Source organism: Branchiostoma lanceolatum, chromosome 13, assembly GCF_035083965.1.
Source record: "Branchiostoma lanceolatum isolate klBraLanc5 chromosome 13, klBraLanc5.hap2, whole genome shotgun sequence".
Taxonomy (NCBI): domain Eukaryota; kingdom Metazoa; phylum Chordata; class Leptocardii; order Amphioxiformes; family Branchiostomatidae; genus Branchiostoma; species Branchiostoma lanceolatum.
Genome location: NC_089734.1, coordinates 7,806,771 through 7,831,775, shown reverse-complemented (window position 1 = coordinate 7,831,775; position 25,005 = coordinate 7,806,771). Strand labels below are relative to the sequence as shown.

The following is a 25,005-nucleotide window of genomic DNA, read 5'->3' as shown; positions in this document are numbered from 1 at the left end:
TGAGGACTTTGTTTGATTAAAATATTCTTATAGTTTATGCTGTATAGTATATGGACTTTGTACCATTAGAAGTTAAGAAAATGTATATTGAACATTGATAGTGCAGGTGAAAAGTACTGAATGATAAATAACAATGTCAAACATCTGACACATCTATCATAAAATATGATCTAAACTTAATTTTTTTACAGAATATGGGGCAAGGGGAAATGGGCACCACTGCTCTTAGATATGTTCACTGGTTGTCTTGGATCCATATCAACCTTATGTACTTTATTTCTATAGTTAGATACCTGTATCCAATGATAACTTGTTTCAGACACTGTGCAATTGTTGTGACCTGCGATATTATGCTGTACTTGAATAAGAATAATATATCACAAAATCAAGTTGTGATGCAACATACTAGTACAGTATACAATATCAAGGAAAAAATCCAACCATACAATGTCTTGTAAGAATAGGAAGACATGGGTTTATTTTTTCCAAACACATGTACACCATCGACCCCTAGTAACCTCTAGCATTACAAATATAGCCATGATTTCATCCTAAACATAAACTTATTACTAAACAACTCCATTGAATAGCCTGTAATATCTTATCAAATTCCTTGTACTTTCCTTGTCATTTGAAAAGTCATACCTTATACCTTTTGTATTTCAATGCTCATATCGTAGAAAATCTGGTACTATTTGAATACTAACAATGCATATACATGTAGAATGTTGTATTCATGCATTTTTGTCCCATGAATGTTGTGTACGATATCTTTGATACTTCTCAGTTCATGCTGACAAATTTGATTTTGTCTTCATTGCTGAGAAAATATCTGTCCAGTAAAGACGGTGCCATTGCCAAACCCGTTACGAGGGATTCTGTTGACGTCATCAGAGGGGACGAACATTAGCGGGATGAAAGACAGCTTCCCATTGGACCAGCACTGAAACACAGAAACATGATTACTGTTAAGGTTGCAACTAATACACAGAACAATGAAAAACATTACATTGATCTCCTTCAAAGTGTTAGGTCAATTTACATGTAGAAGACATAAAAGTTGCAGTGAACAGAAGGAGATACAAGTCTATGCTGAAATAAATTTCAAATATTTTGGATACAAAATGAAGAAATGTGTTGTATTGCAATCTTACACCAGTTCAGTACATCCATATTCTATTGCTGCATTCAAAAGATGTCTTGAGATGATGCTTGCAAGAAGTCAAGTGAGCATTCATCATGTTTGTCTTACCACAGCCAGCAGGGCCCCAGATTCAAAGTTCTCCTGGAAGCTGATCAGCTCCGGTGACACGCCGGGCTCTCCACGGATGAAACCACTGGAAAGAAATAGGGGGTTACAGACATAGTGACATTCTACTCACATTAGAATCACAAATCTCACTGCTTTTTCTTATTGTTTACATCCCTTTCTTGAAAAGCATTCCCAAGATCTTTGTAGATCTTATTTCAACTTACTTCTTAAATCAATACATATGTTCGTAATGATTCAAAGATAATACCTAAAAATAAAGAAAAGCATGTTTCTAACATATTTTGGTGTTTTGGTAGCTGTAGTGTAACATGCAAATCTGAACTTGGCATCTCATCTTGAGAAACAGCAATCCTGATATCATTTCACACACTAAATGATTAATTATAACTTCTCTCATTTGGAAATAATTAAGAGTTCCATGGATTCAGTGTCCATGACTCACCACGGCATGATCTCCAGTACAGGGTGGAGTCTGGTGCGGAACAGGGCTATCAGCTGGGAGGTCGTGCCTTTCTCTGGGTCAGCTGGCATGGAGATATGAAACAACACAACAAGTACTGCCAAGTCTACAATTGACAACAATGATGATCTTTATACAGAAACTAAATCTATTGGTAAACTTCTAACTGTGGATGTCAGAACTACAATGTAGAAGTGAGACAATCGAGACAATGATTTTAAGATGGTTGCTGAAGTTAAAAAACATGAAGTGTTTAGTAAACTAACCTGTAAAGATGACAGCCAGCCTCTCTCCTCTAGGGTCCCACACCATGGAGTGTACACTCCCTCCAACACTACACAATATAAAGAAAGCAAGAAAAAGATAAACACATGTTCAACACGAAAGTTGCCCAGATGATGAAAGGGCAAACTTGGTATGTTTTACAGTAAATATAAACCATTTTAAGAATAATGCAATCTGCATCAGGAAATTTTTCAACCTTTGATATTGTCCTTAGACTCTATATTACAGCATGTTTGCCCTTTGATCAATATTATAGCCACTGGGACAAAAATTAAAACTCAAAAAGGCAGCTGCTCGGTTGCTTAATAAACTGATGTGCATTATATCAGACATCTAAGTACATGATTTTGTAAAAATTTCATTCTGCAATCGTCTGTACACTAGTTATCAAATTGATAATATGGTGTCATCATTAATGAATTTGAATTAGCTTCCATCATAGATTTTAGATGATTTGTCAAACTTTTAAGTGTACAAAGGATAATAAATGATAATGGATAAGCAGGTTAAGTGACACACCTACCAAACATCTGTCAGAACAAGATGTTTCAATAAAGATTGAATTGAATTGAAGACAGTATTGTGACTCACTTCAGGACTTCCTCCCCCACCTCCACAGCAACCTGCGAGACGTCCACACAGACTACTGCTGACTTGGACCCAGCCTTAACCGATGTCACCACATCTATAAAAGTGTGAAGAAAAAAAACATGCAATAAGTTACAGGCTGAAAACATCATGAAATGATGCAAAATGATGAGATCTGACATGTAACCTCCATTAACATTTATCCGCTAGGTTACATAAATCCACATAAAAATTCTTACGCAGACTAGTTTGTAGATAACCTGGGTGTCATCAGATTTCTACCGGGGCTCCTACACTCGCTACCCTGATTTTTCAGACTAGCGAGTGTGGGAACCCCGGTAGTAATCGGATGGCACCCAGACTAGACTGTAGATATAAGTTACGGAGGAAAAATGACAGGATACCTGCATCTCTGGGGAAGGTGATGGAGTAGATGACAGGTTCGTCTGCCACTGTGAAGAGTAAAACAGCGCCATCTGGACTCCAGCAGGAGGACTGCAGCAAAATGGATTATTATTCACCAGGTTGGATTGTTACAGCCAGTAGGTACCCATCCAAGTAATGAGGCTGTTGAAACGTGCTAGAAGCACCTCTTCGAACACGGGACGCCCACTTTACGTCGCTTCCGAAAGATGGCGCAGCTCCAGCAAGGATACCCTTCCCGGATTATGGAACAATGAAACTGCTTGTTGCTAAAGCCTTGCACAACATGAATTACATGTAGCACAAATTTTCTCATTGTAAGCTTCTAAATGGCACAAAATTCTTTCAAACATGATGATTCTATACCATACAACTACTGGACCATGGGTGGCTGTGTGAGAATAAAAATAAAACAAACTAGAAATCAGACCTAAAATAAAATTACAGACTGAAGGGCGGTCCCCCGAAAGTGCGAAATGGAACGAAATGGAACGAAATGGAACGAAATGGAACGAAGTGGAACGAAGTGGAACGAAATGGAACGAAATGGAACGAAGTGGAACGAAATGGAACGAAATAGAACGAAATGGAACGAAATGGAACGAAATGGAACGAACTAAAACATATGTAACATTATGAAATGTAATACCAGTAGATAGCGAAATATAAGGAACGTTGTAACATTCACAGTAGACGGGAACAGGAAGCAAATACATAATATAACGTGTGTTATTTCTTGAATCTATTTGGTAATATTAAATACAACGTTTTTGCCGCGTTTGTGTGGCTAGATTCTTCCCTGAAAATGGGAGAGCCGCGTGCAAACGCTCGGCCGCTCTTCCTTGATTTTGCCAACTATCTGCAAATGAACTGCTGCAAATAGCAGCGAAAACCAGCAAATGGAACTGAGTATCGAAGTAAGGACTAGATTATACATAAGTTGGTGGTAACATTGCATCTCGTAATTCACCAAGAGGGCATGAGGCAAGCGTAATTTCATTATTCATACAGCGTGTTTGCGTGTTGTGTGAACTGTGAAATACACATCCTGCTCGTTCACACCCTCCCTTTGTTTTGTCGTGAACAAGTAAGCAGAAATGTCTCCAGAGGTAGTTCTCAGTCCACGTCCGTGGTTGAATGGAGTGTGAAATTTTACATTGGTGACGCAGCGCAGAGCTGCATTTGCATATCATTAGCGGAGGGGTCCATTCTCCGACAGCCGACCAGCCGAACAATTGGTTGTATAAAAATCGATGTTGCGGAGATATGCATATGATACGTACTAGTTATGGACTAAAACCGTATGTAAATAAAACTTGGAAGTCGGAGTTTGATTCAACCTGTCGGTAGCACACCCACGTACACAGTTCCGATGCGCTGGCAACATTGGCGGTCATTTGCATGCGGGGCTCCATTTGCAACACGCAAACACACTTTATAAATAAAAAAAATACGCTTGCCTCATGCCCTCTTGTTGAATTATGAGATGCAATGTTACCACCAACTTCTGTATAATCTAGTCCTTACTTTGATACTCAGTTCCGTTTACTTGTTTTCCCTGCTATTTTCAGCAGTTCATTTGCAGATCGTTGGTAAACACAAAGGAAGAGCGGTGGATCTCTTTGCACGCGGCGCTCCCATTTTCAGGGAAGAATCTAGCCACACAAACGCGGCAAAAACGTTGTATTTAATATCATCAAACAGATTCAAGAAACAAAACACGTTATATTATGTATTTGCTTCCTGTTCCCGTCTACTGTGAATGTTACAACGTTCCTTATATTTCGCTATCTACTGGTATTACATTTCATAATGTAACACATGTTTTAGTTCGTTCCATTTCGTTCCATTTCGTTCCATTTCGTTCCATTTCGTTCCATTTCGTTCCATTTCGTTCCATTTCGTTCCATTTCGCACTTTCGGGGGACCCCTGAAGGGCTCTCAATTTGCTCTGACAAATTCAAACTGCCACCGCAACCAAGATACTTTTTTTTTTGCCCTTTAATAGAAGTGTTATCATAATACTGGAATGCCAAGTAACATTCACTAAAGGTTAAAATTTGGAAATGGTCAGATGTCTCAGTGGTAGGGCAAGATCTCAAGCGCCGGAAAGTTTGACGCATAGGCCTCCTTTCCTGTTGAGGTTGGGTTGTACATTCTCTCATATATATTGCCTCTCTAACTCCATGTTCTAACCAGCGGATCTAGCATCTCTGTGGATATATATATTGTAATGTCAATATTTTCCTCACCTGACATCTCCCTGCCAGGTTGGTCCATCTCTCACAAGTCCAGGTCTCTGTCTCCCAAACCCTGGGTGAAGAAATCAGTCGTCATAATGCTTTCCAAGTCTACAACTAGAACTGTCGTTCCATGCTAGTCAGCTAGGTGGTATCCAGTACACGGCAAGTAGGTAACTCTATTATAGAAATGCTTAAATTATTGATTGACAGCAGGCATATGTTATAGTAACCTCCCTTAATATTTATTTGTGGGATTACATAATATATACCACCCAATTTGTAAGAAAATGTGCATGTTTGAGAGATCTCTAGTGCAGCACCCCCCAGGTACGTGTATGCACAGTTTAGATATACAGGAGTGCATAACACTGGATGATGTTGCATTGGAGGTCTCTTTAGATGCATTTTTCATGGTGGCCGAAATATCTTAGTACATGTTATACTCACTGAAGAGCATTAACAACAGTTGACTAAAGATATGCACAGCTCACCTTAAGAGTGAAGAAGGCGTGGCAGCAAACAGCTTGTTACCATCAGGGGACCACCTCAGTAGGGACACACCTCCGCCCCCCACCCTCCTCAGGGGCACGCCCGTCTCCGTAGAGACTGACCAGATCTGAAAAGAAAATGCTTTAATATTTAGCACATTGCTACGGCTTTATAAAGATCAACCATTCAAAAACATATACAGCTACATGTAACCTATGAGAAATACCACCATTATCATCATCATCATTTGACGTGGATATACGGACTACAACTACCATCATGAATTGTATGATATATACCAATGTTTTATATTCTGAAATGAACAACTTTTGTCTAAAACTATCATGATGATATGATACAAACAATTAAAAGTGAGAACAAGTAGTCTACATAAATTGTATGAAATAACCATCAAAAACTAATGCTGGCAATATATTGGATACCAAAACTTCATAGCATTGCCCTTTCACATTCCCTTGACTCATTCTTGCCCCTTAATCCATTATCTGCCGATTAACTTAAAATAAATAACCCCAAAATGTCTGGCTATGCTCTAGGGAAATCTGTGATATACACCAGGCCTTCACCATTCTCACTTATCATTCAGGCTTTCATTGTCCCTGAAACGATGCCATTAACACCATATGCCATAACTGTCCTTCAGTGACAACAGGGCATCCAGTTATATCAATTTTACATTACAACTGGAGCCTGAAATTAGATGTTTCCACCAGTACACGCCTGTCAGCGGTGATAGATGACCAAATCTCCAAACTGTTCCGCTGTGGGGAATATTACTGGGATTTTATCGGATGTTATGTCATAGCGGGGGTTGTGATAGCATTTGATATGTGCGTTCCAAACCAGGTGATATTTTGGGTTATAATGGCAGCTTCTACTTGTATCACACTCACCAGGCTTCCATAGGATCATTTGAATGCACTTCACATGTGCCGAGTGCACTGCTGTCAAAAATTCATATACAGCAATTGGCTGTTGGCATTGCTGTTGTTACAATCTTTTGTTTGAAGACACCAAATTTTCCCAACTTCTGGTGCATTTGGCATTTAGATGTGTGTTTCCTTGGGTCGGTTTGACATAAATAAATGTCCAAGTTGAATTCAGTCAATTCAAGGCTGGAACCTTGGGAGATACAGCTAGCTAGAATATACCGTGTTATAGTCTATATTTATCACCCATAGATTGCTGTGGATACAATATTGTCCTTTCAGACTCTAGCATCTATCGTGCATCCAACAGTCGGTTGCATATGGCCATGAACTTGCAGCCTGCAAAGGTAGCCGTTTGGCACCAAATTTGTAACCAGTTAGGTAGCAGGGAGAAGGTTAAGGCACACTGGGTAACCATTCAGTTGTGAGTCATGATATTTCAAAGGATTATGAATCATAATTTGACACATCATAAGACCCCGCAAGGGGCGGTATAACCCTGATGACTACCACGTCGACTACCTACCTACCTAAGAGACATAGCCGGCAAATAAAATGTACATCCAGATTCCTAAAAGGGTAGATGATTCTGTAGAAGGCTCCGCATGTTTCTGCCAAATCCCTGAACCTATAATGTGTGAAATATCAAATATAGCATACCAGGTACCCCATACATAGCCTCTCATGGCCCAGAGAAATGAGCCTTTTTGATGTATTATGAATAAATCATGAGCAGCCAAGCAAAACAGACAATAACCGCTCATTCCCCCGTTACTGTGCCAGGTTCCCCCAGGGCTAACGGGAAAACTGCACTTCATTAGGTACAAGGGCAGGGAAACAACAGGACAAAATATCATTCTAATCTACAATGACCTACCTTAATAATGTATTAACAGACATCACAACATATGGGCAGGATAAGGGAAATATTGATGGAGAAAGCAATTTGTTGAGGAAAATGTGTCATCAGATTAAACCCCCCTATTATATCACTGTTGGTACGGCCCATATTCATGCCATAGAATTAACGATGTCTACACCCGGCATATCGTTGACAGGTCTGTACGGGAATGATGTCATCATGTCCAGTGGTGACGGCGTACGCAGGGCCAAAACAGCGACACAACAACACGACGGGACATGGCTTTACCTCATTCCATCATAACGTTTACCGCCCAGGAATTACAATCATCAGTCGAGGAACATTCTTAGATTCTTCAAGGCTGTAAGGAATATAGGTAAGTCTCGTGCGCTTCTGAAATGTCCTAAAAGCTAAGAATGTAGAGCCTGTATGCCTTCTGGCGGTACACAGTTTTCATGCAACTTGATGGTATATTTGGGTATCAATCATTGCTCGTGTCTGGTACAAAACCACATCAATGGCGTCTGTGCCTATTATGAGCACCACAACCTGTGACAGTCTAATGTTTTCCTTCCATGGCAATAGTGCACACACTGTCAGTCACATGCACCATACTGAATAACAAATCCAGAGAAAATGAACAATTTTACAAAAACATGTACCAGCCAGAAATTTCTCATTCAGATTTAAGAAACAAGCTTTATCTCAAGGTCTTGTACATGGACTGATGAAAAATTCACAATGTTGCCTTATAAATTATTAATTGTTTCATGCATTTATTGTTTGCTTTGTGAATGACTAAGTGTGGGGAATGCTGAGCTATATCCCTGTAATGTATTATGACATTTTCAGAACGTGTCATGAAATGCATCAATAACGATTTCCATGCTAGGAGCGAGGGAGATATGGCATAATTGATAATGGGGACAAACACCTGCCGAGCTAATTTGATTATCAAAAGGATAATGATTACTTCAAATCATAGCAACCACAGCTGCTACTGTTGACCCAAAAATTACCAATGTCAGGGTTGATTAAAACATCAGGGTCCACAAGAGGCCTAATACAAGATACTGGAAAGGTTAAGTTTATATATAGTTATGATGATTATGGTCATAAAATCAAATTTTGACTTGGCTCGGAAATGATTAACAATGTTAGGGCATGATCTTATGTCATAAGGTTCATCTAATAAGGTTCGACCATATAGTCTTGTGAAAAGACCTTGCATTATCAAGATAATGTCACCGTTAAGATTAAACTAAAAACCTTGGCAACCTCACACACCATCTTGACATTCCATGGTCACAGAGACAGGCTATTTAACAGGCGCATATCCTCCACCAAGGCTGCATAAGTCTTACTTGAAGTCACCGCTGATAAGGATAATTGAAGCCACAAGGCCAAAAACACCCCATGTCTTATCTGAAATGGATTCTGGTGGTGCTATCTGCAAGTTAAGTTCGAGTACGGTAATATATAAAACAGTGCTTTAGGAACAGGCGGCATATCAAATCCTTCTCCTAGCCATGGAGACAATGATAAATGTAGTAATATAGCCACAGGATATGGTAGTCGCAGGATGAATGGGGATTTAATGTAGCCTGCTAGCCACAGGCAAGCTCTGGGTTTAGAGAATTTGATCAAGGTTGTCTGAGAAGGTAAACACACTATATCCAACCCTGCCGGGTTCTAGAATGATGATGAATCCTAAGGATTACGTAGGAGAGGGTTTCTTTCTCTGATATCTTTTCTCATGGATTTTGGCTTCAAGGTTGAACAACATCTACTTACACGTAGGTCTGATTAATGGTTTGTGTGCATGTGGTGGGCTAAAGCAATGTTACTTAAAGTATAACTTCAACTTTTAGTTACCATTTAATAGACATTTCAATGACTTCAAATTTGTGATTAAGGAAGATTTAAGCTCTATTAAGATATTGATGAGTGATCCATGATTGATATCAATATTTTCATCTTGAGAATAAGGGAATATTTGTATAATTTGCTAAGAATTATTCTAACGTTATATTTTAACATCAATGGTTACCATTAATGGCAAACCTGAGGCGGTACACTGGTTAAATCTTAGAGCTTTATATTTCAGACAAGAAGTTGGATGGATGTCTGGTATATTTCAAGTACTCAAAGCCTTATATGATGAGGTATGGTGACTATTCCATGTCTTACAATGTAGACACAGAGGCAGACAGTCGTCTACAGAGTCTTACATCTAGGACAAGGACAAATGAAGGACTTACTCCCATTTGATGGAAGAACATTAGCCATAAGATGTTAAGACATTTTTTATCTGTCATTACTATGGGTGTTGCTTGAATATTACGTACATGAAATATGATCTTACAAAGGATTTATGAGTTGGCTGATGGCTTGTAAGGATCTGGAATTACTGTAGGATAGCATAAAAGATTACACTATAATACGACTGGTGGGAAGGTCATCACAAGGTTATATGGGATCTTGGACTTTTTATGGACATCGAATCTGTGTGAAGTTTTCTATGGAATACAGAACACAAACATATGCATAAAACTCTGAGTCAGTCACAGCGTTATAGATTTACCTGGGTAACCTAAGTAGCATTTTGATACAGGATAACACCAAAAAATGTCCAAGAAGACCACTCAGAGGACTGAGAAAATCTGGTCTATGTGGACAGGTGGTCACTATAGACATGAATCTTCATGCTTGTGTCAATGAGAAAAAATTATCGAAGGGACCACCAAAAAGTGGTCACATTGGCCAGGTGGTCTTTATATAGAGGTGGTCACTTTTACAGGTTTGATTTTATCAAGGAGATTAAATATAACCTCCTTGATTATATTTTTTCTTGAAACGTCTATGATACCTAAATTGACATGTGTAAAAATGACACGCATCTATACCATTATCTGATTCATCCTTAATACAGTAGAGCATCCATTCCCCATATTGGAACCACACCTCTTCCCAATTTCAAAGAGGATGAGGAATAACCATGACCTATGGATGTGACATGTAACCTTAGTCTCCGCTCTTATCTACACTCACAAACCTACCTCAGGGTTCCAGACTCCTGGAGATGAATTCACAGGAGCTTGTAAGATAAATGTTTCACAAAGGGTCCTCTTAAAGTGGCAATGTGTCCTGATCAACAGTGGTGGTGGGATTTGGAATGAATATCTTTTTCTATTACACTAATATTCTTAGTGGAATGTAATTCTTGAGCCGTATGACTTTGCAACCAGATAAGTCCTACTACTTTAAGGTACAAGAATATTGCCATCCTTTAACATTATAATCCATACATGTATAATGCATGAGGAGCTTCTGATAAACAAGTCATAGCTGAGTCACCTTACATTTGCTCAGAAAAAATGTGTTAATAATATATGAGTCACATGATAATCAAACATAAAGAAATAGGTGTAACATTTATATGCAACATCACTACAAAAGCAGCATGAGTCTACACGAGTTATCAATCAGGCAATCCCAATTTCTTTGACAAATGCTATTGGATTAGAATGACATCTTGATCCAATAGAAGAAGTCAAATGCAATCAGATTGTTTCCTGGTAAATGAAATAAGTTGCGGCATCAGTATTGATAAAAATTGGTGTATTGACAGATGAAATTACGGAGAATTCCCATCACAAGCAAGGCTTAGTTATTGTTCTTATTCACGTCTGAAAAATAGAATAAACCATCATGTTACATGATATGATTCATGAATTATGATATAATTCATAAGGATGCTACCTTCTCTAAGTAGAGATCTGAAATTTATGTTGGTCTTAAGATGTCGCCCTGGGAAATAAGTTTGATGTTAACAGAATGAAATCCCAATGAGCCAACATATATGTCTTCCTTTGGAGACTAGACTTTGGTATGTCAGTACAGCACATGACAAGCAAATCACTCACTCACAAGATCACCTAGAACCAAACAAATGGATGAACAAGAAAAGCAAATTATTACTGAGCAATATTTTTATAAAGAGAAGAGTGGTCTACTAATAAGGAATACAGGAAGAATACCTGTTGTAAATAGCTAACTGTGCTTCCAAATAAAGTAAAAGTCAAATATCACAGATTCTTTTCATATCACAGAGACATTACTGTAATCTTTCCAAATAAAGATGGAAAGTACCATGACATGTTTGTACATATAGATTACATGTATAAGCATAATTCAGACTGACTGTATCAGTTCATTATCCCTGACTCTGTATTTTATGATGATAATAAACTCAAACTATCAGACTCCACCCTATTATACGTCAGCTTTAATTGATGGCGAGATAAACCAGTTACTGGTTAAAAGCTGTCCTATTTAATATGTAGATATATATATTTTAGGTGGAGGGATAAAATGTTACATTTGATTTAATGATAATTTTGTAATATGACCCAAGAGAAAGATGTAATCTTGATATCTGAATGATAATAACCATTTCATCATATAGCTATATAAGTTAAATAACTTTTGATGCTTTATGATCTAACTTCTATGATAACATAATAATGAAATATGTTGTAAAGTGGAGCAATACAAAATGTCTTATTACTGTAATTATGGTGAATTCAGCTGTTTTCAAAACGAAAAGGACTGGAAAAAAGCCTTTTTACAATGTTGTTCAGAAAATATGCTGGCTGCTTTTTATGAAATTTCCCAAATTATGACAACAAACAGTGATGAAAACAAAAGGAACTTTTTTCTCATTTTTCATATTCAATATGCATTTCATGTTATCAAATGTCGTGAAAATTGCCCATCAAAGTTGCAACATAAATGGCACTGATCCAAGTTAATTTTGCAGGGCAGGGGTATTACCACCTACGTGAAAGGGATTCCTGTGGTTATCAAATGTCACATTAATATCCTACAGGGCTGGAGACATGATCCCCTGATATTGATCTGGTGGCAGCTGCTGATTATGTTTAAACAGGTGGCATCAAATGTTATACCCTTGGATGTTAGAGATTTGGTTCGTTAATTCGTTCTTTCAGACTCTTGTAGCGCCTAGTGGGACATAGGTCAGCAAGTCTCCTTGCTGTTTCTGTAGCAGGGTATATTTCTAAAGGGAGGGGTTGCTACTTTTCATTTAACGTTGCTAGCTTTCATTTCACCTCCTAAAACACAGGACTTCTGTTTTATGTCCTTTCCGAAAGACGGGTGCAGCCCCAACCGAGATGCCCTACCCAGGATTGAACTGGGTCTCCCAGTTAGCAACTAATTGGAACCAGGAGCTCAACTGTGAGGCTGCTACAAGTTGAGCGATAGTATAGGGTCATACATACATGTATAAATAGTTAGCAGTGTGTGTTATTGTGTGATTATGGGAAAGAGAGAAACACTAAGGACCATATAGAAATGAATCAATATGTTGTGCATAGAAGTAAGAAGTGGAAACTGATTTGGATAAAAATATTAAGGACTAACTGAAATTCAGTTTTATTTAAAATAAGAGTTGTAAAAATGAGATTGCAAAGTTTGCTGCAGTGTGAACAAATAGAAAAGCAGAAGTAGCAATTTCACCCTCCACTGAAGTATAGAAAATATTATGAATGACTCAGTAGCCATGAATTAATAAGAAAGGACTTCCTTGTTATAACTTTATCATTTCTATATTTGTCTTGTTGCCAGGGGAACATGAAAATTATGAATCAGGGGTTGGTTTGGTTATATAAGTATTGTGATATCATTGAATATGTCATGAAAGTACATCCTCGTCACAAATTTTGGTTCTTAATATTAGGTTGATGGATCTATTTTCCTCATATAATACATTGTACTTGTAGCCATTAGATCAATGAAGAGTTGCTCGATCTGGTGAATTTCGACCTGAAAAAAGTCCCACCATGAGACCAAATTTTGTTACAATGGCTAGCAAAAAAGCAAGAATGAGGAGCACCTGACAATTTTGTTATATATGATGAAAGCTATGACAGTTGACAGTAGCATCTCTTGAGGCACTATGCCTGCCACAAGCCTTTAGAATCTGGCAGGATATCTTGACAAGCACATCCATCTTGTAATACTGCTCGAAATTGCAATATCTCAGACACATTGATCTTGATACTGCCCTGGGACTTTTCCTGTTGGAAGATGTAATGTTATAATCAAGCCGTTCTGAGAAGATTTGTAACCTTACCCTGCAGTCATGTCTTAAGAGACAATTTAGACATTATAAACTTGACCTTCAGGGAAGGACACCAACCTAACCTCAATCAGATAGGGTGGATTAGAGAAGAAAATGGGTATTTGTTAGGTACCAATAAGGCTTTGTTATTCTAGCTATGGAACTTGTAGTGCCGACAAGACCCCAGAGTTCCACACACAAAACACAGGGGCAAGAGGGTCGTCTAAAAATAGAACTTCAGCCATAGTTTTCATTTTGCGTGCTCTTGAACTTCAATAGGGTTGACACTTCATCACAAAGCCCAATTTCATTCTATTACTACAGTACCAGATGGGATTTGAAGACCAAAATGGTAAGAAATTCTAACTCAACTTTGACGTTATCTTGATGATTGTTAGTCAAGAATGACAAAGTTTAGATACAGAAGCTCAGAACCTTTTTTACAGCTAACAATATTGAAACTCTTCCGAAGTTGGGACTAGTTTAATCTGCTCAAACATTATGTATTAATTACTTCTGTGAAAATTGTCAAGATTTTTCATCTTCACTAAAAAAATGTCCACCTGTGCACTTGTATGCAGTTCACCCACATTCCAACAGGACATCATACACTGTAAATGCATTAAATTTCTTGGTAGGGAGAAATTGGAGTGTTCACTATATGTTTTTAGTTCGCGGTTGAAACAAGGTGGGAGGCGGGCAAACAAGAACAAGAATTTTAGCAGTGGTTTTCGGTAAAGAGGTTGACTGGAAAACCATGAGCATTAAACCACAGCAAACTTAAGTGCATTTAGTACAGTATCTACTAGTACCACACAGCTTTCCTTCTGGTTTCCTTGTATTTCAGATATACCACAAACCCCTCTGTCAGCCTCTAGGAAATGTCTCACGACCTGTTGACCCTTGTGCTCACCTGTGCTGAATTGATCAGTCATCCTACTAGTACTAGACATAGCATGCCTTGGAGGCCTCCTAAGTAATTATAGTTAGAACATTCAGAACTAGAAATAGACAAAGACTTTTAAACCCTTTTAACTTGTAAACCCTTCTAACTACAAGTAGACAAAGACTAAACCACATTGTAGAAGTACTGTACAACATTTTTGTTGAAGCATGTTAAAGTACACAAAAACTTACACTGTGTTTTGAATTTTCTGTCAGACTGGTCTTTGTCATCACGGGTCAACCAGTTGTAAACATCAAATACAATAAGCATTCAAAACATGTCTATCTAATAGTCCTCCTTGAAATGTTTGGATGAAACATACCTGCCCTAATCATGTTCAAGTTTTGAGTTACAAGTATGAATCTGGAATGCCAAAACGGAAAAAAGGAAGAAAATACCAGACATGCCATCTGCAGGTTACTAGAGGCTGGAAGAAAAGAGGCAAAAATTCTGGACAATATTATCATCTATATTTGTGCACTCAAAGTCTTCTACCAGTAGTCTAAATAGCAGCCCTCTACGAGGAGCACTTGATTAAAAGTTAATGGATAGCAACTTTGGTGTCACAGAAAGTATGGATTCCTAATACAGTATTTCATAATCAATGTAGAAAGCAATTTTAAAACAAGCTCAAAGCTGAACAACCTTTTGAAAAGTTGATGAAAATTTATTCTTGTTATTCTTTGGATTTTTCCACCATTAAATCGATCAGAATCGCTCAATCGCATGCAGCCAGTTCCCCAATGTGCCACAGTCCAGTGAGATCCTTGCTGTAGACAACTTGCTTCTGTTCAACACTTCACATACAAATGAGCCCTGTTCCATACCTGTCCCCAATAGCCATCCCACTGGGCAGGTTGTTAATCCCTGTGTGAAATCTCACAGATAATCTGATAAGCACTTCATTTCACACCAAGGGGCGTTCCAGGCAAGAAAAGGAGATAATTAAAGATAGTAGGAAGCCCTTTACAAAAGGAAGCCCTGGGTTGGATGCAATCGCCAAACCTTAACAGGTAGGATTATCAAGGACATTATTGGGATTATGAATCAACCATCAAGTTGGTTTTTCCACTGTGGTTACTCCCTATAGGCTAAATCTATCCTCAGCAATGATTAGAGAGAAATATGTGAAAAAGTTGCAAAGTTTGTGCCAACTTTCTTTTACAATTGTCTTTTCTTTTACATTCCTCTACAAACTTGTCCAATTTCCCTTCATGGTTCTTCCTGGTACAAGACTGTGTGAAGCCTGACTCTTAAATCGTGGTTAACTTCTCAGCTGAAAACTGAGTAATTTTGCACATCTTCCTATGAACTGCCAATCTTGATACACAGTGTCACCTGTTTCTGTCATGTCACAGTACAACAGTCTCTTGCGTATCAGAACACTTGTAACAGGTAACAGCAAGAAGGCGCTATTTGAACCTCCTTGGCTGTGTATCATATTTGCATCTAGGTGATAAAATATGTATGACAACATGTCTGTGTATATATCTTGATGTATTCTGAGATGTGTATATCATAACAGAGGTGACTCAAGAGAATGATAATAGCATACAATCATCTTGTTGGTATTGAGCAAGGATTTACATATTAAAAGAATCCATGCATTTGTCCTTGAAGAAACATAATGTACCACATTACTGGCAACAATTGGTCATTTAATAGTAGTTCAAATTACATAGAAGATTGTAGGATATGGGAGCTGTGTTGCCCTTGACATGTGCACAAGAATAACTAGTTGCTTAGACATTTCATACCAATTGGTTCAGAGAGCAAATTACATGTACATTTTGTTGACCGCACTTACGTTATCGGAGATGTGTAGTTCCATGCTGAAAATATGACTTGTGTGAACAGGAGATAGAATATGCATCATTATCTATGATATGCTAACCTGTCCCTGCTAATACTTTTGTCAGATGAAGGCCATAGAATATTCAATTTAATCATAGGTGCAAAGACAAACCCTTTTGTTTGCAAAAATTTAGATGCTGAGCAAGAATGTCAATTATGCATGATGCATGCATGAGATACAGGAAAAAAAGACAGTCCTATTTGGTTTTAGTAAAAAAATGAAAGTTTCAGTGACAGGAAATTTTTGTGACCCTAGTGGTGAACTATGACCATGTATTGGACAGAAAAACATTAGCCACAGGTCTCCTGATAAACAAGTCCTTTCCTGCTACAAACAGAAGACAGCTTATGCAAATCAAAGAGGTTTAAAAAAGCTTCTTGTGTAAATGTCGGCTGTTGTCTGCACCAATATACACAAAGGGATTCTCCCCTTGAAATGCATGCAGCACTGATAACCTCCATCTTTGTCTGTTCTTATGGAGAAAACCTGTTAATTAGGATGGAACCATTTGGCATGTAAGGGGGAACAATCTTACAAAGTAATTCAACAACCATACATGATAAAGGTAACATGATACTAGTACTCAAACTGCTGTCAGTAATATTCTAAACCTTTTTTCAAAGATAACCTAACGATGAAAAAAAAACACCAAAATTTGGAGCTACATCATTAAGACTTTTTCTCATCAGAAGACAAATTTCCCCCTTCGGAACGACAGCATGGTAGGTTCCAGAATACCAGGTGTGTCAGTACTATCAGCAGTAGAAGCACTGCTGTAGACAGGGCAGTGATAACCTCTGGTAGTGTCTTCTAGACAACCTGTGGCCACATGTGGGGAGACCTCGTGAAATGAGGTCATGTGTTGACCTACATGTTAGCATGTGATCAGACACACTGGCTGTTTTCCTGTTCTAGCCTGGGAAAGTTGGATAGTTGCTGGCTTTGTGCGCATGTGTTTCCATTGTTGTGACTTATACAGGTGAGTCCCCATACCTTTTGAAGTTACACGTGTACATGTCTGAACTATTGAAGTTTTAGAGTACTGAAAGTTGTCTCCTTAGCAGGAGACAGTGACCATAACTGCAAACACTCAGGAATCATCCTGGATTCAAAACTGCGACAGAAGACAGTACTGTACAGACAGTAGACTTTTAGACGTGTTCAGTTTGAAACATTGATGTACAAAAAAATCAACGTAGACATTCTCTCAATCATAGTAAGGTATTTACTGAATATCCTGCCCCTTTTGCATATATCAAGTTACAGTTCTTGCAGTCAAAATTATGCCAAAGCCTTTATTATCAATCTAGGCCATCAGTTTGCATCTGGTGCTATCTTCCCTCTAATGATTTTTGAGAAGACAAAGAGTTGAGCAGATCTTACAACAAATCTGAAGTCTTCTTCAAGCCTCTTAGACTTTGCTTGTTTTTTCTGTCAGCAGCTACAACTTGTCAGCAAATGCTTGGCATTCCCCACAAACTTTGCTGAACCAATTATTTACCTCCAACCAACATTTACTGGGCAAAGTCATCAGGGCTTCCCTGTCCACCAGAATCCATAAGTGATTTGTCACGGTGGTGAAACAGAATGAGTTCAGGCTTCAGTTGTTTTGATAGCATTTTTCTCTCTGGCCTATCAGGTTACATCTCTGATGTGAGATGTTGTCTGTGGCTTGAGTTTCCACTGATAAAGAAAACTTAACACTGCACAACTTTCTTGCCAAACAGCTTCAGAAATTATGTTAGAACCTAAACTTCAGCAGACAAACTGTACTAATGAAAGATATCAACCAGAAGTTGTAGTACCTTAGAATTTAGTTGCTACGAAGTCCTATCGAACTTGACCTTCGTCTTATCGACCCGTATCATAAAGATCCATCCACAGCTTCTCAAGTTACTAGTATGCTGTTCACAGACACACACACACAGACAGGTACACACTCAAATGGCACTGAAAACATAACCTTCTTGGCAAGAGTAATTAAAGATTTAGGAGAATGTTGAGGGACAAAGATATCTTGAATGTCTATAATAAATAGAGTGTACCATAATCTAAAGAGGGATTATTTTCCCCAAACAGGGTATATACCTTCAGTTTGATATGATTACATGTACATGTATAGAGCTATGAATGATGTAGCCCACATCTTAAAGGCAAGACATTTTAATGCTGTTCTGGTAATATGTTAAATTCACCCAAAAAATAAGGTGCAAGTCCTAAACATTTGAAAAAACACACAGTCACATTCTCCTTTCTCAATGGGCTTCAGAACATTACAGTCACTTGACCTAATTTCTGCCTTGCAGATGGAAGCTCTTTGAAGTATAGGTTTTTTCTTTGTATTGTCCCATGCTATGTATAACAATGCCGGCTCCTCTACCGTATTGTTTGTTCCTTCAATGCATAACAAGGTACACCATACTGTTTTCTACAATGAGGATTACATTCAACAAAAAATCCCTCTGATCCTCCCCTCTTATACCTACAAGCACTTTTCATAAGGGAGGGAGAATTATTAGTGATTAGTAAAAATTGTACTGTAGTGTCACAACATTATAATTCAATATTTAATCAAAGTATTTGATGGAAAGTTTTTTATTACTGCATCAAGTATAAATTTGTTGTTAGAAAAAATTTGGTGTTTTTTTTTACATTTGCACTAAAATCCCTTTGATATGTGTCAGTGTAGTGGCATCTTTGCCTAATCATTGGTAATACAATGACACAGCAAGTTTGCTATGACAGATATGTATAGGACAGGGCACCTAATCAATATCCTCGAAATTATGGCCTTCCATCGGTTCACACAACAATACCGTTAAAAGTCCTCTGTACACCCCTATGCCCAGAATAGAACATTCCTCATTCCACACAGTGTTTCTAAAACACAGTTCTGGGCATACCTTAATGATGATGATTGAAGACCTTTATTGTATGTTCGTGCCCCGAGGGGCTAGATACAGGTCGTTTAACACAAACCAAACTAACATCTAAGTGACATATACAGTGAAATATGTACAGTACATTGTGTAAACATACATGGTAGAAGAAAAGGATAAGCTAAGCTAATCTAGTAAAGTCAACTTCTTCTCGCTTCTTTGTACATGTGTAGATGTATGAACAGATCATGTTTCTTATACAAGGGTTATCTAGACGCAACAAAAATATGAATTTATCCGTTGCGTTTAAATATTCAAAGCATGGGAATTTCTCATTAATACATTTGAAAAGAACATTTCTTTCTATATCGTAAAGTTTACAATCTAAAATGAAGTGCCGCTCATCTTCTATTTGATTTAACTCACAAAATTGGCAAACTCTATGTTCTAGAAGCATGTGGTTGTGCCTTCCTGTTTCAATATGTAATTTGTGACAACTAATCCTGAATTTAGTGACAGCTACTCTATGCTGTATGTTACTTATAGATAAATACTCTTCTTCCTTATACAGGGACTTAAACAGTCGGTAAGTTCGTAATTTGTTGCTATAAGATTTCTCTCTATCATCATTGTGAATTTCGGATGAGAATGTTTGGGTGTAAATATCTTTCAAACGTTGGCTAATGGAATTGATGATAGGAGTCATGTTTGTTCCCAGGGATACCTGGGGGCTCCAAACGAAGGCAAAACCACACCCTTCTAGTATCTTACGAACACCGGACGCCCAGCATCTTTTACCATTAGAATCTAGCAGAAATTGACATGAAAGAGCGTCCGCTTGTAGACTGTCAGCTGGCACGTTCTGGCGCATTCTGAGGAAATGTTTGATGGCGTTAAGGGATGCTTCAACTTGAATTGGGTACCTCCCTAGCTCCGCTCTTGACGCAAGGTTACTGGCTGATCTGGGAACATTTAGGGACTGTTTGCAGAATTTAAGATGGACGGATTCGATGGGACAGAATTTAGGACTTTTAACTGCGCCCCAAATTTCTGAGCCATAGAGTAGAATAGGTTTTACACAGGAATCAAAAAGTTTGTTTTTAACAGATAATGGGGCATTGGCTTTATCCAGTGACTGTTTGATTGCAAATAGAGCTTTTAAACCTTTGGAACTTAAAGATTTGTTATTTGCTTTGAACGTGCCAGCTGAGTTTACAACTATACCTAGATAAGTATATGACGTAACAATTTCTACAATATGACTATCAAATACAAAAGAATAGTTTTTGTGTTTTTTCCTCGGAGGGCTGAATAAGCCCAGGTATCACCCCTCCCTTCCAGTTGCTTGCGTGACAGCCCTGTCACAATAGCGTAGCCTTGCCATTGGTTGGATTGATTTGTTTTGCCCCGGGATATAACTGAGGGGCCTCTCCAATCTTTACAGTTGTCAGTATCCATACATACCTTTCCTGCGTCCTAGGTGAGATTGCTTGCTCTTAGGAAGGCTTATTGGATTCAATTTCTTCTGGTAAGTTTCAACAACCCCTTTTCTACTACTGTATGTGTAGAAGGCTCACGTCTTTGCAAGCAGGTTAAAAACACCACAAATTCATTACGGATAGATTCCTAAATGTATGTTTATATCTAGTAAGAAAATTGCTGTTTGTGTATAGTAGTTGAGGAAGTGTTTCGGCCAGGAAATTTCTGTGCTAATTAACTATACAGGATGTTACAGTGGATTTCTGGCTCTAGACACTGCTGTTCTCACAGAAGCGGCACACTCAGTGTCTGATGTTAAGTCATGTGGGAAAAACGGGCGACCATGTGGGTAGAACGCATGACCTCACGCCTATGTATCACCTGTGGGGAATGGGAATTACAGATAGAGGGGACGTTGGGTTGGAAAGTATTGATCCAGGATGAGCACAGATGTTTCTTAACGATAAGCTTCTAACATTCATTTTGATGCCATTTGCTGGGGCGATACTGTTAATGCATCTGCGACCAGATTATAATATCGATTTACATTTAACGATTAATGTGCCAAAAATTACAGCAGGAATGTAAACACGTTTGATGACAAAAGTGTGATTGAAAGCTGTAATGTACATTAAGACAGGTTGGTTTTTCATTGGCAAATATAATTTACATGACTGTTTGAACAGGATGTATGTAGTGAATCACAAAAAGATTGCCTGTCGCCTGAGAGAGAAGGCAAGCCTGGTTTAACATTCCAACGATGTCCAAAAGACTAGTACTGCCAGTTGACAGGTATGCATGCTCTTTTCCGTAAGGCTCTTTTCCGTAAGGCGTAGGCAGCCTATTTTTATTTCCCGTAAGTCTTAGGGAGAGCCGTCTTATACACGTAATTCGTAGGGGAGGCGACCAATTTTTGCGTAATTGCCTTCTTTTATTTTAGCGTAATACGTAGGGGTAAAGAGCGTTGCCGAGACCTCCCTTTGTAGACCCTCAGTTGACACTACTTGAGTCCTATTTGCTGTCTCATGTTGGGCAAGGTGTCCTCGTGGTTCTGACACACAACACTGTTTGCTTCTTGTAATTGTTCTCCTCTGAACTACATTCAAGCCCGCCCTTCAGAGTTTGCTTGGCTAAAGGCCTCCTGGCTTGGATCAAGTAGTTAATCTCTCCTGTTACCTTATTTATGTGCACAGGAAGGTCATTGCAAAGCCTAGAAGTTTAAAGGAAGTGAGGGGTCTTATAATGATGTTTTATATCATTTATTCAAAGATTTTTCTAAAAGCTTTATCTTTCGTTGGTGCCTTGCATGATTTCTTGGCATGAAATATTTGTCAAGTAACTTGTACATATTGTCATTCACGAAATACTTGTAATAAATGTCAAACAAACCTTACTTACCAATTTGTTAAGCAATAAGAGGCAATGAAATTTGGAGTAACAATGCAATTTTTGGTTACGAAGGCAATTGCAGCAATGCATCTTGGAAATGTTGTCTACGTTGCCTGGCAGGAAAATTATAATCAAACTGTTTGATGAATGTTGAATAATATCATCCTAATGCAGCAATGTGTTAAGAATGTTTGAGAACATCTGAGCAAGTATCAATTGTGATTTCATGAGCCCCAGTTCTTTACAACATAGGAGTACTACACGAGTCTCAAATATCAATTTTTAAATCACTTTTCTGATGATACAAGCTCAAGGTTCTCTTAATCTTATTGATTTGAAAATGGGGAACCACACATGGATGGTACACTAATGTGTTAGTAATAAGTAAAGGGTCTTCCCCTTAAATCAGGAGGAAAGTGGTAATTTGTCTGTCAGCCAGTGAGTCAGACAAATTGTTGAATCATTGCCAATTTCAACTCCTTGCTAAGACCAGCAAATAGTGTTTTCACTGTTTCCTGCTATCGCTTATAATATTAAGTTGCTTAAATTTTGTCTTTTTCGAGAGCACTTCCTGAAGAAGTAACTCTACACCTCTCAGCTGTCATCTTGTCAAGTGGTGTGCTTGAATACCCCTCAGTACCCTCCAGTGTCTGTTAGAAGTGGGCGGAGGATTCAAACCTGGCGCCATGTTACCGTTTGTTGTCAGACCGGTTTTTCGGGTGTGTGATGACATCACAGGACACTGTCTTGTCCTCCATGTTTTTTCCGAGGTTTTAGAACTTTGTTGGGACAATTTCAGTTCTTAGAGGCGATCTTTCATCTTTAGAAGGTATGTATGGTATGTTGAATACCTTGGATACCCCCTGACTAAGAGCATAAACCTAGACTTTGTGTGGGAAGTACTAGTATTTCACCTAGCTGAAAGCACTTCAGGCCACTATGTGGATCTGTTGGCCCTCTAGAATGTAAAGACTCTGTTCAAACATTAGAAAACCTTTGTTCAAACATTTGGTACAAATCAATTCAGTCTGTGTATCTTGTACTACATGTACTAGAATTCATACAAATATACTAGAACTAGATATAGAATTTGATACTTTAGGCCTATAACTGTTAGACTTTAGTATTTTGTAGTTCAGAAATTGGTCAAGGTGTGACGCAACAAAACTTCACCACTTTGAAGGTGTTTCATCATCTAAACCTTGGACTAACTAGCCATAACTCAGTTACATGTAGAAGGGAAGGTAGACTTACATAAATAATTTGTAATCTCCATAAACAATGGATTTAATGGAAAGTAAACAAGACACCTGTGACCTAGGGCTCACTGTAACTCTATATTCATTCAATATTTGTGGGGTTACCTACTTTGCATAGAATCCTTCCTCATCTCATGCCAACAACTAGGTTCGGACTTTCCTTCCAAAAAACTTTCACAAGATACAGAGTTATATAAAATAACTTTCCTTTTCAGGTGAGTTAAACATAGAATTTTTATGGTATAATTACAAACCTTTAATCACACATTTTGCAGAAAGAATAACAGCAAATATGTTGAAATGCTCTGATGCTGAGTCCAGGTGTAAACTGATATCTACTCATCAAACATGAAACTCATATTTGGTAAGGATTCAATCTATTTGTCTGGTAAATAGAATCTTAGTTCTTTTATCTAGATTCAATATCTTATTTGCTGCTGTAGTCAATACCGAAAATCTTTTCAGATTCCAGGTATTGCTTATAACAGTCTTTTAAAAATGTAATGACCGCTAACGGTTTTCCAAAATCCGCACACTTTGTTGTTAATGACCGACAATTTGCGTAATTGTGCTGTGGCTTCCCCGGTACATGGTCCAAACACTGGGCCTGTTGTTTTTTGGGGCAGCCTTTTTGAAGTTTGGTTGTTTCACAGCCACTGTGCGTAACTGTGTATGCTGTGGTAATAGCTTTGAACAAAGAAAGGGCAGATACAGTGCCATGTTTGGGGATGCTCGGGTGTCATAGGATGGAATGTACCAAAGGTGTGTCGTTCTATGGGTGCTCAAAAGCGGTCTCGGATTGGACAGAATCACCTTGTTGTGGGAGCACATTCTTGGATTGTTGTTTCGCTGCAGCACTTGTTGTGTAACAGAGAGGAATAGGGGCACACAGGTATGATTAGATGAGTGTAACTCTACCTTTCCGTGGAATCCTTGAGTTAAGAAGCCTGGTTTCAGGTATACTTACCTTGGATAAGAAGTAAAGTCAGATACGATGTTGGTACCTTTCAAATATTGTACTTTGGTATAAGATTTGAAGGGAAGAGGGATCACAAATATATACACTAAAGTCTTGTTAGGTGTGGGAAATAATATATAATGTTATTTTATCATCAAGAAATGCTGTTTGTTGAAAGCATGTAGGATAAGTTATGAATGGTATCTATGAAGTGAAGCAGTTTTACTTCATTCATGTTTAGAATCTGTAGGTGTGGGACAATAAAGAAGGGGTCATAAAGGAGTGTATAGGTTTACTTTTGCACAGTACAAGAGGATAATGATGTTTTGGACTAAAAGTAATTGGCAGTTATGCAAAACTGGACAAAACTTGATCCTTGAAAACCCTTGGTAACCCTCAGTTGATGCAAGCGGCTGTGTTTGTTTTGGGTTGCATCTGTGATGTGGGTCAACAGGTATCTGCAAAATAACCAAGATGGCAGCCTACTGCAGGTGAGGTCAGTACTAGGTGAGAGGACCCCAG

At 38.3% G+C, this 25,005-nt stretch overlaps 2 protein-coding genes across 6 annotated transcripts in view; one reads left to right on the top strand and one right to left on the bottom strand.

Moving 5' to 3' along the window:
• Positions 1-450: 450 nt before the first annotated feature.
• The window catches only part of LOC136447563 (aladin-like), a 44,818-nt gene continuing 20,263 nt past the window's right edge, over positions 451-25,005 (bottom strand). For both annotated transcript variants that reach the window (XM_066446563.1, XM_066446562.1), the window contains exons 9-16: positions 5,764-5,888; positions 5,282-5,342; positions 3,011-3,101; positions 2,610-2,703; positions 2,000-2,067; positions 1,716-1,797; positions 1,253-1,337; positions 451-943 (exon numbers count right to left, since the gene is read on the bottom strand). In XM_066446563.1, coding sequence (XP_066302660.1) covers positions 815-943; positions 1,253-1,337; positions 1,716-1,797; positions 2,000-2,067; positions 2,610-2,703; positions 3,011-3,101; positions 5,282-5,342; positions 5,764-5,888 — 735 coding nt within the window. In that variant the 3' untranslated portion in view covers positions 451-814. The remainder of the gene's footprint in view (positions 944-1,252; positions 1,338-1,715; positions 1,798-1,999; positions 2,068-2,609; positions 2,704-3,010; positions 3,102-5,281; positions 5,343-5,763; positions 5,889-25,005) is intronic.
• LOC136447561 (trichohyalin-like) overlaps positions 7,764-25,005 on the top strand; it is a 31,644-nt gene continuing 14,402 nt past the window's right edge. Inside the window, exon 1 of one of the 4 annotated variants that reach the window (XM_066446559.1) lies at positions 7,764-7,949. The gene's annotated coding sequence lies outside the window, so the exon portion shown is untranslated. Of the gene's footprint in view, positions 7,950-17,267; positions 17,499-20,906; positions 20,927-22,965; positions 23,096-25,005 lie in introns of those variants that run through there. The other 3 variants (XM_066446558.1, XM_066446561.1, XM_066446560.1) reach the window with 3 other exon arrangements.